The sequence below is a fragment of the Scyliorhinus canicula genome, chromosome 1 (genome assembly GCF_902713615.1).
Source record: "Scyliorhinus canicula chromosome 1, sScyCan1.1, whole genome shotgun sequence".
NCBI classification, from domain to species: Eukaryota; Metazoa; Chordata; class Chondrichthyes; order Carcharhiniformes; family Scyliorhinidae; genus Scyliorhinus; species Scyliorhinus canicula.
In genome coordinates this window covers 113,620,604-113,634,854 of record NC_052146.1, presented here as the reverse complement: position 1 = coordinate 113,634,854, position 14,251 = coordinate 113,620,604, and the positions used below count along the sequence as shown (strand labels likewise).

Sequence of the window (14,251 nt, the reverse complement as noted above, 5' to 3'; positions counted from 1 at the left end):
AGGAGGAGGAGACGGAGGAAAGGAGGAGGGGGGGACGGAGGAAAGGAGGAGGGGGGGGACGGAGGAAAGGAGGAGGAGGGGACGGAGGAAGAGGAGGGACGGAGAAACGGAGGGGGGGAAATGGACGGGGGGGAAGAAAAAGTGACAAATTTAGGTTTTGAATGGGATGGCATCAAAACACTATCCTATTGTGCTTCAGCAGCTGACTGACCTCCAGGGGGGCGGCATGGTAGCACTGTTGCTTCATTGCGCCAGAGTCCCTGGTTCGATTCCCGGCTTGGTGACTGTCTGTGTGGAGTCTGCATGTTCTCCCAGTGTCTGCGTGGGCTTCCTCCGGGTCCCTCCCACAGTCCAAAGACGTGCAGGTTAAATGAATTGGCATGCTAAATTGCTCTTGGGTGTCCAAAACAGCCAGGTGGGGCTACTGGGATAGGGCAGAGGTGGGGCTACTGGGATAGGGCAGAGGTGGGGCTACTGAGATAGGGCGGAGGTGGGGCTACTGGGATAGGGCGGAGGTGGGGGCTTAAGTCGGGTGCTCTTTCTATGGGCCGGTGCAGACTCGATGGGCCGAATGGCCTCCTTCTGCACTGTAAATTCTATGATTCTAAAATGCCAGCATTTCCTATTTTACAACGAAGGAGACGGATAGAATGAGTTGGATGATTGTCCAGTTTCAAGTAACTTGAATTTCAGTCTCACATTTGTTCCTCTGGATAAAATACAATCCATAGATTCAGACCAGAACATTAAACGTGCCAGCCAGGTTACTTTACCCATGAACTGTGGAGACCAACTCCATCTCTTTCTGCTTCTGCTTCTCCAGGATGCTGTCCTTTTCTCGACATCGTGCTCGAGCTTCCCCCAGTTTAGTCTCCAGATCCAGCACTGTACTCTGTAGCAGTTCACATCTCAGCTCCACATCTTTTAGCTACAAAGCAGAATCACTGATCTAAATATCGGCACTGGCGGGAGGACACAACATTCTATTCAAAGTCCATGCAACAGCTCTTGACTTGGGCATGGATGCACACCAGCTCTCTGGTCAACAGATGCCACTGTCCGAACACTGTCCTCCCCGCTCACCTTCACATACATCAAGAACCTTCCTTTGCCACATAGGGTGCTTTATTTAATAGAGGCAGCTTTGGAGAGAAAATCTTGCCGAGCTAGAATTGGTACCTGTCAGTTGGCAAAGGAATGCATTGTAAAAATGTTAGTTTAGAATCAATATTGTTACAACACCCTGGGCAAGTTCGGGGTCAATTCCAGCCCAACACGTCTGGGAGTCACACAAGTGAGTTAACCAATAATTATTTAAAAACCTGAAATCCTTCCCCCTTGGCTGCCCAGTAATTACAGTCACCAGGTTGAAACACAATTATTGTTATTTATAACAGGAATAAAGATGACATGTGCAGTCATTAACACTGGATAACAAGTGAGCGAACCTACTACCCCCTTTAACTGTCTCACAAGACAATAAAAGAGGGATGGCAAAATAATACGGATTAAGGACAAACGGGAAGAGTCCTTGCTTTGGATAATGAGGTCTTCAGTGCACTTTCTTCACAGTATTAGTGTGGTTTAAAGTCTCTGGTCTATAGCATGTAATAATCTTCCTTGAAGCTCAGCAGTATATCTTGCAGCTTTACCAGCATAGACCTCTGACTTCATACCAACCTTTTTTCCACACACCACTCTGGATTCTGCCTGCACAGCCCTATCTGGAGAAATGTGATTCTCAGTGGCCTTTTGGTGGGAATTAACTGGATATTCCTGGATCAAGTTGTTTTGATTTCTCCATCCAGCCTACAGAATCGACAATGAAATGAACACCAGCCTGTGACTGAGAACTCCAGCCTGTGACTGAGAAACAGGCGAGTGGGACCAGAACCAATCACCACTGACCACAGGCAGGGCACTGACATTTGAGCCAATTCATTGGCCACCAGCCAAGTCAATCAAAGCAAGTCATCATTGATGCCTTCCAGATTCTTCCTGCTGATTTAAAGGTTCAGGCCATTGCTTCTGCTTGAGTTAAAGGTACAGGCTGCATTAAAGTCACAGATTCATGAATATTCCATGGATCAAAATGGTAATAGCAAAAATAAAAGGGGAAATAAGGGAATTATCAAGAAAAACCGTTACAATTTGTATCCTACAGTATTTACAGCACCAAGGCATTTACGCATATCCCTGTGCAGGCTCTGAACCTCAACTGCTCAAGTCTCTTCCCATAATTCCAATTTCATATACACAATCGTACCATAATATCCCATTACAATGAAAGAAATTGTATATGAATAAGGACCGATGGAAACATGCAAAGAGCAGGGAATCACCCACATCAGTTATGAATGTCGGAGCTTTACTGTAAACTCGTACGGCCATATGGTGCTATGGTTATTGGGTTAACTGTAAAGCAGTCACTCATGCAAATTAAATCCAGACAACCAGAAAACATAATTCTAACCCTGTAAACTTTGACAGAAGCTGCAGCTTTGAAGTCTCACCTCGCCACATGGGACACTGCACTTTCCTTGTCCTCACAGGCACAAAATTAGGAGAAACCTCTTGGTGGTGCTGGTTAACATGAGGCACACTGGCCAGGTAAGATCTTCCAGTTTGGTCAGGTCATCTGGAGATCTTGTTCAATAGCGTCACAAGATTGTTTCTGAAGAAGCAAATGGGGCCTTGTACAACATCTTAGACATTATGCCAATAAGTGCTATTTATTACGGTGGAAGATTTGAAAGCCTCACCCACTTTGTGTGCTCTGTTTGTGTCCAGCCTACAATATTACCCCAAAAAAGATACAACTTCACTTGATAGCCTACGGACAGTCTCACCTGTCGGCTCTGCTTCTGATAGTCATCCAGAGTGGGTAGATCTGCCAGATACCGCTCTAGAGTTTCAATGCGTTGCTGCTTCTCTCGGTTCTGCTCTGCCTCCTTCTGACACTTTCGTTTCAGATTATTGATGTGTTTGTCACGGCCACGGACCTGAACAACAGAAGAAAATATGAATGCAGCAGCTCTAAAACAAGTCTATGGACAGCAAACAGGAGGGGAAGCTGGGCCGAGTTCTCTACCTTAATCTAAAAGCATTGGGAATTTATAAACAAATCTACTGCTGCCCAACCAACTTTGAGGACAGGACCAAAAATCAAATCTAGTCTGTGTGGCAACATTCCATTAATTAATCCATTCATTTTGAATAACAATCTGCTTGTAAAATAATTAGTAACGCAGGGCAGCACGATGGTGCCGTGGATTAGCCCTGTTGCCTCACGGTGCCGAGGTCCCAGGTTCGATCCTGGCTCTGGGTCACTGTCCATGTGGAGTTTGCATATTCACCCAGTGTTTGCATGGTTTTCGCCCCCACAATCTAAAGATGTGTAGTCTAGGTGGATTGGCCCCTTGATAGGAAAAATTGAATTGGGTACTCTAAATTTATATTAAAAAAAAAATAATTAGTCACGCCCATTTAAATTGTTAACCACTGAAAGAAAAACATTGGAGAATAAAACCTCTGAATAATTTTTATTTAGTTTTCCAACGATAGCCAAAATCAAACTCACTCTCCAAAAGGCTACAGATACTGGGGAGGAAAAGAACTGGAGCTTTTATAGAAAGCTAGAAAATAGGCACAGGAAGGGCAGAACGGTGGTGCAGTCTTTGGGTTTCACCCCCCAACCCATGTGCAGGTTAGGCGAATTGGCCACACTAAATTGCACTTTAATTGGGGAAAAAATTGGGTATTCTAAATTTAAAGGAAAAAAAAGATAATAGACAAAGAATGGGCCATTCAGCCTTTTGAGCTTTCTTTGCCATTCATTATGATCCAGTCCCTATGATAGGTGTCCATGATAAATGAATAAAATACTAAATGAACTACGACAGTCTGGATTTATTTAGTTGTTTGCTACCCCTCTAAAACCCATGTGTGGGCTCTTTTTACAAGTCTATTAGCGAGATTCAAAAAAAAACTGATCGGGGGCGACCAGGTGGCGCAGTGGATAGCACGGAGTACCCAGGTTCGATCCCAACCCTGGGTCACTGTCAGCGTGAAGTTTGCACTCTCCCCATGTCTGCGTAGGTCTCACCCCCACAACCCAAAGGTGTGCAGGGTAGGTGGATTGGCTATGCTAACTTGTCCCTTAATTGGAAGAAAAATGAATTGGGCACTTCAAATTCAAAAAGAAACTCATCAGTTACAAAGTCAGTGAAATTTCAGACTCATTTCCATCTCATCAGGTGCTAGGGTTCAAGCATTTCTGACAATCAACGCAACAAGCACTTTTGTCAGTGTGCAAAAACCACCTCACTGCACACTGATAATGCACCAGATTTCTGATGCTTCATGTTTAGGTAGCAGAAGCCTATGGTAATTATGAAAATAATGGTCTCACTCACCATGATGAGAGAGAGTGTAGGAACAAAGGAACAAGAGTCCACCATGGAGCTTCCCATACCAGTTCCATCATCAATGAGATCATAGCTGATCTGCGATTTTGCATATCACTGCCTTTGTTCCATAACCCTTCATAAAAAAAGTGATCAATTTAACAACTGATCCAACATAAATTGTCTTCAGAGTTCCAAATGGCATTGTGGTACAGTGGTTAACACTGTTGCCTCTCAGCACCAGGGACCAGGTTCAATTCTGGCCTTGGGTGACTGTGGAAGTTTGTACGTTCTCAGTGTCTGCGTGAGTTTTCTCTGGGTACTGTTTCCTCCCACAGTCCAAATGTGCAAATTAAGTGGGGTGACCATGCTAAATTGTCCCTTGGTGTCCAGGGATGTGCAGGTTAGGTTACGGGAGATAAGGGCAGGGTCGGTGCAGACTGTGTGTGTTGCACTGTAGGGATTCTATGATTCTACCAGCCTTTGTGCTTAGAAAATAGTTTCCTAATTTCACACCTGAAAGGGTTGGCTCTAATTGAACTATGGGTCTAATCAGAGATGACTCAGCCAGAAGTAATTTCTCTGCATTTACCACAATCTATTCTTGTTAAAACCTTGGAGAATTTTAATCGCATCACGCTTTAACCTAAATTCCAGGGAACGCATCCCAGTTTATGTAATCCTTCCTTTTAATTAAAATCTTGGAATTTTTCAGTCCAGAGGTTGACCTCACATTTGCCTACGTTAAAATGTATTTGCCACACATTTTCCCCCATTTACATAATAGGTTAATTTCACCCATCCATCTATACAATTTAAAATGCTAATCATCTTTCTGCCATCGACAAATATGGAAATGCAGCTTTCTATCTCAAGAAATTCACCGAATAATTGAGCCCCAACACATTCTTGCGGGACAGACTTGTTACATCCAGCCAGTTAGAGTATCTGCCCATTATTCTTACTCTGCCCCCTGCCACTCAGCTAATTTAACTAGGTCAATAAGTTTCTTTCAATTTTAGGAGCTTAAAACCTTAGCCGAAGGCTCTTAGAATCACTTTAGCAAATGCCTGCTGAAAGTCCATATAAAGAACTTCCACTGACATTTCTGTTTCCCACTTTAGTCATCTCTTCAAAAAAGTTTAATCTGGTTGGTCACAAACCTTTCACATCTATGCAGGCTCTCCAACCAAACCCCATCGTTAATTGTAGACTACAGCAATTTCCAACAATAAATATTAGGCTAACTGATCTATGATTCCATGGTTTGGCCCTCTCATCTATCTTAAATAGCTGAGTGACATGCACAATTTTCCAATCCAAAGGAAATAACTGTTATACTGAAATGGACCAACGGTTTCCCATAATGAAACTTCTAAACAACGTGGTGCAATGTATACTTTAAAGAGAATTGTTGTGTATTGCAATGTGTATGTTGCAGTAAATAAGCTGTGGATTGACCAAACTGGATGTTGCTTGGATGAGTGCAGCTCCAACAGCACAAGAAGCTTGACAACAGCCAGGATAAAGTAATCTTTTTGATCAACACTCTCCACCACTGCCAGCTAGTGGCAGCAGATTGCACCATCAAAGATGCATTGCAGTAATATGTCCAGGCTCCTTTGACAGTATCTTCCAAACCATGAACTTTACCACCTAAAAAAAAAATCAAATACAGCAGGTGCATGGGAGCATACCACCTGCAAGAGCCTCAAGTTACATACCATCCCAACTTGAACTAAAATTACTATTCCTCACTCTGATTAGGTGAAAACTCTGAAACTTTTCCTCAGTGTATCTGCACCACATAGGCTGTAGTCATTCAAGAAGCCAATCACCATCACATTCTCAAGAACAATTTGAGATGGACAATAATTGTTGACCTCGTCAGTAATACCCATGTTTTAAAAAAATATATAAATTTAGAGTACCCAATTCGTTTTATCCAATTAAGGGGCAATTTAGTGGTCAATCCACCTACCCTGTGTGGCCAATCCACCTACTCAAAAATGGGTTGTGGGGGCGAAACCCATGCAAACACGGGGAGAATGTGCAAACTCCACATAGACAATAACCCAGAGCCGGTTCGAACCTGGGACCCCGGCGCCGTTAGGCAGCAGTGCTAACTACTGCTCCACCGTGCTGCCCCTGCCCATGTTTAATGAATAAATCAAAAATGTGTTTCTGCCATTGAGGATTCTGATGTTACAAGTGTATGCTGCCATACAATGGCAAAATGCGGTACTGCACTAGTTTAAAGTGCACCCATTAAAAGACAATCCAAATCAAAACAGCATTCACAAGAACTTTATGGATCACATAAAACTTAAATCAAAGTTCCTGTAGCACGTGCTGTATTACCAACAGATCTTGGTGTTTCAATAAGGATTTATCCATCTTGGAAACTTTTGCAAACTACTAGATCCACAATAAAAAAAGCAAGTTAGCACGGCTGCCTCAGTACCAGGGACCCGGGTTCAATTTCAGCCTCGGGCGACTGTGTGTGGAGCTTACACTCGCCCAGTGTCTGTGTGGGTTTCCTTTGGATGGTCTGGTTTTCTCCCACAGCCCAAATATGTGCAGGTTAAGTGGATAGGCCATGCCAAGTTGCCCCTTTGTGTCCAAAAGATTAGGTGCTGCGTGGACCCAGGTAGGGTGCTCTTGGGTTGGTACTGACTTGGATGGGCTGAATGGTCTTCTTCTGCAATGTGGGGATTCTATGCAGTCTAGCATGGTCGATGGACTGCCCAGGCTCACTCGCCACCACTGGCCCCATCAAGTTCCCCCACACTTGAACACTTGCCTTTTCTTCCATTCTCTTCACGTCATCAGTGTGCTTCTGTGTATTTTCTTTGACACTTTCTTTCAATTGACGAATCCCCACTTCCGTCGCTGCTAGCTTTTTCTCCACCTCCAGTTTTTCATTATTCAATGTTTCTGTCCGTTCTGCGTACTGAGCCCGCAAGAAAGCATTTTCCCGTAGTGATTCCTGTAAAACCAAGGAAACAAATCATTTTTTGGTTCATGGAGTCACTAGGACTCATCTGCATTCCATCATTTTTGCAAATTGAAAAGTTTTAAGTACATTAATCTCAAGTTTTATTGAGAACACACAGATACAATGTCAGCAATGACTTCAGTAAAAAGAAATCAATGTTGCCATGCATTTTCCATTATCAACTCTCCGTATTATAGAGCTCTCATTGTCTCTTCTTCGCCCACCATCCAAGGATCCCAACTCCCCATTTCTAGAGCTATATAATACAAATACACAGACTGAAAGAATAAAACTTTTGGCAATGATACGTGTTGGAGAAATCACACCAGAAGTCAACAGTTACATTTGTAAAATTATATATATTGTAGAAATATATAGCACAGGAAAATTATGCCAAATGGCCCCTCTGTGCTCTCAAATTATATACAAAAGTGTACACTCTGGCTGTCAAACTGTCTCTACTTTGAACACTAGCTCCATTCGATGTTCCTCAAACCCTTTTTGTTCCCCCACAGTTCATTATTCCTGTGTTGAATTCAAGATTTATCACACCAAATCTTACTCCAAGTCATTCTTTGTCAGGAATTCCTGACTTGCTCCAGTTTTCCCTTCCCCACACCAAACCAAAATTGCCACTTCACTATTCAACTCTTCTATTGTTTCACACTGGTATGGACTTGACCTAGGTTTCATAATTAAGCAGAAGTACCTGCAGTCGGAGTATGCAAACATCGCTAAGTGGAACTGGATGGCCCAGCAGGGCACTGTGCATCTGTAACTCGCTCTCCCTCATCTTCTGCTCCAGTTGACTGATTTGTTGTTTCTGCCTTTAATGCAGAGGAGTAAAAGGAATAAAACAGACAAAAATGTGATTAATACTCCCTATTCAACAGCGTTAACAAGCTCACAACCTCAAAGAGCAAAATGAAAATGTTTTTCTTTCATTTCTTAACATATGATCAGTTAGTACAGAGGTGGATACAGAAAAAGGGAAACATAGTGCAAGAACAGCATGGCGTGTTAGCATAGCTCCATGTAAACATAGCTCATCTCTGATGAGCCTGGTATTTATATCAGCTCCCTGGATGCAACAATTCCAATTAAATTTGGCACATCAGATGTTCAAAATTCAGCATAACTCAGCGCAAGAGATGGCTGGTGTGAAAATTAAATGCTCATGAATGCGCTGAGATTTTATTTTTGTGTGTGGTGGGGAAAGAGAGAGAGAGAGAGAGGAGAGAGAGAGAGAGAGAGAGAGGAGAGAGAGAGAGAGAGAGAGAGAGAGAGAGACATTCAAAGGCACATGGTTGTAATAAAAGTTGGAAAATGTAATCTGCGTCAAGTTGAACCTGACTGACAAATGCCCAGTGGGCATACTAAATGGACCTTTATACAGTTTCTACCTATGCTGCGCCTGACCAGAGAATATTTACCACCAATAAAGGTTGGGAGTGTGTTTCTTTTCTCACTGATAGCATTTTTAAAAAACAAATGATTACACATACCTTTCAATAACCATCTCCTTCTCTTTCAACAAGCTTTCATTTGCTTTTATTAGTGGGTCCCATTTGTTACGTTCCTGATGTGCTAAAGTGGAATAGGCTAATGGGTATTGCTGGGATCCATGGTTCAAAATCTATGGGAAGAGAGGGGACAAATAATTGTTAAACCTACTGGTAGTTCAGTGCAGCCGCTTTCAGAATTACTATGAAGGCCTTCATTCATCACTAAGAAAGTCACTGCTGACCGAATGTAACGGTCAGCAGATAGGCACAGGCATTCATCACAAGGAAAGTCACTTCTGACCATGAGTAACTGTTGCCAGATAGGCACACGTGTCAAAAAAAATGAAGATCTAATCTTTAATGATTGGTTTAAAGGAACAAGGGTCATAGTCTTGTGCATCTGGTCAACTGGGGAACCAACACCAAAGAAACGTAACGAACCAGTGAGCAACTGTATCAACATACCACTTTGAAAGTAAATATTAAAACTCTCATTCAGACCGCTTCTCATGACACCATCCAACAAGTAGCGTCAGTGGAGACCCATGCTCCAAGTCAAGTAGTTCTCGCCAAATCTTTGACGGTGTGATTGGGGTAGTTTGAGAGATTTGGAGGCAGTTCTTATAGCCTCTCTGCATGACAATGGTTTAGTTAGCGAAAACGATACCACACATCTTCAGTAACGAGATTGCTGGGCCTGCCTTCGCCCATCCTTTCTTTTCCTCTTTCAAGGCAAAAAATGTTCAATCACAAATGGAATGTAATTTCATTACCTGCATTTGCTCCACTTGTAGCCTAAGACCCTCCAATTGCTGCTGCTGCCATGCTGTCAGGTCACAAGGTCTAGTATTACAGTGAACATCAAACTGTTTAGCATGTGCTTGACCCCTTAGCCACACTGGAGCCCAAGGTGTTTGCTGTGCTTGTAAACTATGAAGCCCTTCAGGAACAGAGCCAACACAATTAGGTCGCAAATAAGCTCTTGATCCTAAAAGAACATTGTTTGGTGTAGTTTTGCTTTCTGGCAAGGATTTAAAAGTCATGTTATAGTTACTGCAGTTATCTTTGCCACCAGCACCATTGATGTCATGGGGTACCTCACCCTTACTACATTCATGGAATTTGTACCTCGGTTCATCACAGATAGTGTCCAAAAAAGCAGACTGATTCAAGGTTGGTTCAATGTTTGGTGTATCAAACTTTCGTACCATCTCCTCCAATCTCAGGTGTTCAGTATTTGGATAGTAGCCATCAAGCACATGCAATGTAGGTCTGCAGAGATTTGTTGAATTTACAGTCAAAGATTTAACACTGGTAGAAGATTCTTCCATTTCACTGGCCCTAGTCTCAAAGTTAGAAACTTCGACCCCATTCAATGTGGACAATGTAGACCAAGGTCTTCCAGATCTTTGATCTTTCGTGTCCAAGGAGCCACTTGATCGCACAGATTTAGAACTGACGCCTTGATCACCCACTGGATGGAGATTAGATGAAGGGTTACCAGAGGTGGAAGGCATGACAAGTGCAGTAGGGATGATGGACTGTGAGCGGATGGGTTTGAAGGAGGAGCATCCACTGGAGCTGCAGAAATCTATGGAAATAAAAAACACAACTGAAAATCAATTTATTCCTATAATGGGCACAAATGCAGAGGTCAGTGATAAATATCTATTGGAGCTTCTTTCAAATGACTAAATCCTCAAACTTTTATGTTACAGAGACACAAACAAATGCTTCAAATCAAATGATTTTATAAAAAAATGATTTAAAAACCTTGTGATACAAATGAATGAAAATAATAAACTGCTATGGTAACGCATGACGGTTAGAAATTCCAGTAGAGGGATTGAACTAGCGATGTTGGCAAAATTCTGGGCCATACTCTTAGTTAGCTAGCTAACCCCACAATCAAAAGTCTGTCAATGAGTGAGAGGTAGATAATGTCTGGGTGCCTCCTCCCACAACATAGCTCTGAAGTGACCCAAAATTTCCAACTCCATATGAAGACACAAGTCTTGCTCCATAAAATCAGTTTGGGCCCTGATTTATGTTACATTCATACTAACAGTTGCATTGCTGCAAACCTGGGGATAAACCTGAGATTCAGTTAAAGTATGTGAAATGAAGAAGTTATTTAGGTTTTCAGGCACACAACAGAAAATGAGGCAACATGTTCAACCCGATTACCAAGGCTGAACAGGTAATTTCAAAGCTGTATACCCCCTGTAATATTTTACACTCAATTAAAGCATTAACCTATCAGTTTAATACTTAATAAAAGCTACAACATGGGTAATTGTTGGCACTTCTGGGACAGACTGTACTCCCTCAGCAAACTGATCTATTAGAGCTATGAAATAAAGTATTGCACATAATAAACATGAACAAACATTCAATTATTATCCCTATGCAACTGCTAGTGATAATATTAATCTCAAGCAGCTATAGATATTAAGTTAGTGAGTATCTTTTTCCAACAGCAGCCATGGGAAAAAAAACATGAGACACAATAATTCACAGTTTCATATAGCTATAAAATTGATTCAATTATTTATCAGAGGCTGAGTTTCACTTATGCAATCCTTTTTAAAATAAGTTGAGGTTCAAGAAAGGCAGAAACAAAACCTGAAGCATGGTCTGAAATGCTGATATTCTATTTAGAATCTAACTAGATAAAGCTTACCTTCCTAAATCTTCAGACTGAAACACTTTGTCTACAACAAAATCCATATGTATAAAGCCAACTTTTCAAAATACTTAACTAAATGCCCAACTTTCACCTCAAACACAAGCTTTGCTCAGACATGATGCTGATCAACAGTACAAGTGAAACTAGCTATATAAGCTACTATCAAGTCGCGTGGCTGGGAGGAGAAATGAGAACATCTTGTTCCACTTTTGTCAGCGAGAACATTAGCAAAAAAGATTGCTGGTATAATTAGCACCACTTCTCAAATTTCACTTTTGGAAATGCAGAGCTTGTACAAGGTCCCACTAACTCAGTCAGACTTGCACATTCCAGAGGTCAATCCAGGAATTCACAAATACCTGTCTTTATAAATTACTAATATTGAGTTTCAGGGATTTGAGAAATGTACACAATCTTCAAACTCATTCAATGACAGATTTAAAGAAATCGTACAGCAAGTCTTTCAGCAAAAAGAGCAAGCAAGGTTTTAATGTTTCGGCAGACCCATTATCACAACAGTGCTGTTTATTACTTGCACTCTAGAATTTTGTTCCAAGTATTCAGCAATTACAGATTTTTAAAATTCTTACAGTTTGGGAGCTCCATTATGAATTTTTAGCTTGGAAATTTAGTCAATCAGAACAACACTAACCATCTTACCATCAGCTGTCCAACACAGGCTGAAGTACAAACAAGGCCACACTATATCGTCAGCACTGGTAAGAACAGTTCAATCAAACAAACATACTGCATTAAGTCCAGATACTTTAATTAACACTGCATACCATTTTTCAATTTACTGCACAAATGTACGTCAAAATTCAAGAGTCAGATATCACAGATCATTAGAATGCCTGCCAATATGTACACAGTACATTTCTGCACATTAAATTTAGTTTCTTCAAAAACACAGTAACTGAGAAAGCAGAGGATACTCGCTTCAACTCCTACTAATGTATATTAAAGTGGCTCAGAGCCCAGGCTGCTTCAGCTCAAATTGGAACATCCCTGCTGCCACCAAAGCCCCATCAGTAATTTGACAGGCGTTATTGGACAGAGAAGTAATAGACTAAACTGGCAGATCAAGCTCCACCATTGTATTAACATTTTCAAAATTGAACATAAATTAATACCCAAATAGCTGAGCTGTCATACAATAGTTGAAATAGGAGGTCCATGATAGTTGCTTGAAAATTTTCTGTTCTAAACGTTGACGTATTCTGACATTGAAAGTTTGACTTTGTCATGACATGTCTATCAATCGTGACAGCAAAATGAACACATACCCTTTGGTACTGGCATCGAAAGCAAAGCAACACATTACATTAGTGAATGTTATGCCAATTCAGCACTGCTGCCTCTACCAATTGCATGCAATGGTGTCTCCAAGCAATTTACTTTACAACAGCTTGCTATACAACCCAACCGTTATTAACAAGTATTTTGGGTAAGCCATATTACACACCAGTAATGTGCACAAGTTTGAGTCTTATTTACCATTTCAACTAGACAAAATAGTTTTCAATATTTCACTTTTACCACACTGATTGCAGCACAAATCAGCGATTTTTTTTTTTAACCACCGCAAGCTTTACCAGCTCAACTTTCCATACCAAATAGTGACACGCTCCTGAAGACCATCCCTCATTAATACTGACAAAGACCACCCAATGTTCATATGCTAGGAACTCCAGGAGTCAAGGGAAGGAAAGTTTTTAGGAATCAATCACTATTTGAGCATGACAAATTAGATCATCAGTTGAGGCTGCAACAGGGATGGCATATTCAGTGCCCGAGTTATGAGGGGGCTCTGGGTCAGGTTCAGCTGTGATGTCCAACAACACTGCCTATCGGAAGGGAGGCAAAAAAAGGCATGGGGATTACATTTTCTCATCTCTGTACTTCCAGGGTATGAAAGAAGAATGTATGCCTGTACTGTGTTCCATCTTCAAACTACATGCACTGGATATAAATTATTCTGCAAAGAATAATGACTGCTTGCCATTGCCAAACTGCACAGCAAAATCAAGAAAATTTGGTGGTGCTGGTTGAGGGAAACAATGTTGGTCACAACACCAGGAATTCCCAATTATGCCACCTACCATCCACCTAAATAGACAAATAGCAGCCCAATTCAATATTTATCTGAAAGACAGTACTCAGAACTGAACTCAAGATGACAGCATAGAATGTGCACTGGAATGGGGCGGAAACCACAAAACCTGTAGCTCAGAAATGACAGGACTACTAACTGAGCCAAGCAACATAGCCAATTAGTCAATGTCTCAATCTTTATCAAGTTTTAGACAATGCACCGAAATGTAACTATGCCACATGTAAAGTTTATTTTTGTTAATTTTTTGCTCCTTTCCTGAAGATATTAAAGCGCATGGGATTATGGGTAGTGTCAAGATGGATAGAAAGGAAACAGGAAGCAAAAAGTTGGAATAAATGGGTCTTTTTCAGATTGGCAGGCAGTGACTAGTGTGGTACCGCAGGAATCTGTACTCTGACCCCAACTGTTCAGATTATAAATTAATGATTTGGACAAGGGAACTAGACATATTATTTGCAAATAATACAAAGTTGAATGGGAGGATGAACAGTGAGGAGGATGCAGAGATGTTTCAGCGGGATTTGGACAGCGAAATCT

At 41.5% G+C, this 14,251-nt stretch overlaps 1 protein-coding gene across 6 annotated transcripts in view; it reads right to left on the bottom strand.

Moving 5' to 3' along the window:
- Positions 1-542: 542 nt before the first annotated feature.
- The window catches only part of LOC119966434 (centrosomal protein of 85 kDa-like), a 51,934-nt gene continuing 38,225 nt past the window's right edge, over positions 543-14,251 (bottom strand). For 3 of the 6 annotated variants that reach the window (XM_038798128.1, XM_038798138.1, XM_038798112.1), the window contains 6 exons: positions 9,683-10,500; positions 8,910-9,040; positions 8,114-8,231; positions 7,210-7,395; positions 2,850-3,002; positions 544-928 (listed from right to left, as the gene is read on the bottom strand). In XM_038798128.1, coding sequence (XP_038654056.1) covers positions 770-928; positions 2,850-3,002; positions 7,210-7,395; positions 8,114-8,231; positions 8,910-9,040; positions 9,683-10,500 — 1,565 coding nt within the window. In that variant the 3' untranslated portion in view covers positions 544-769. Of the gene's footprint in view, positions 929-2,849; positions 3,003-3,470; positions 4,543-7,209; positions 7,396-8,113; positions 8,232-8,909; positions 9,041-9,682; positions 10,501-14,251 lie in introns of those variants that run through there. The other 3 variants (XM_038798118.1, XM_038798102.1, XM_038798145.1) reach the window with 2 other exon arrangements.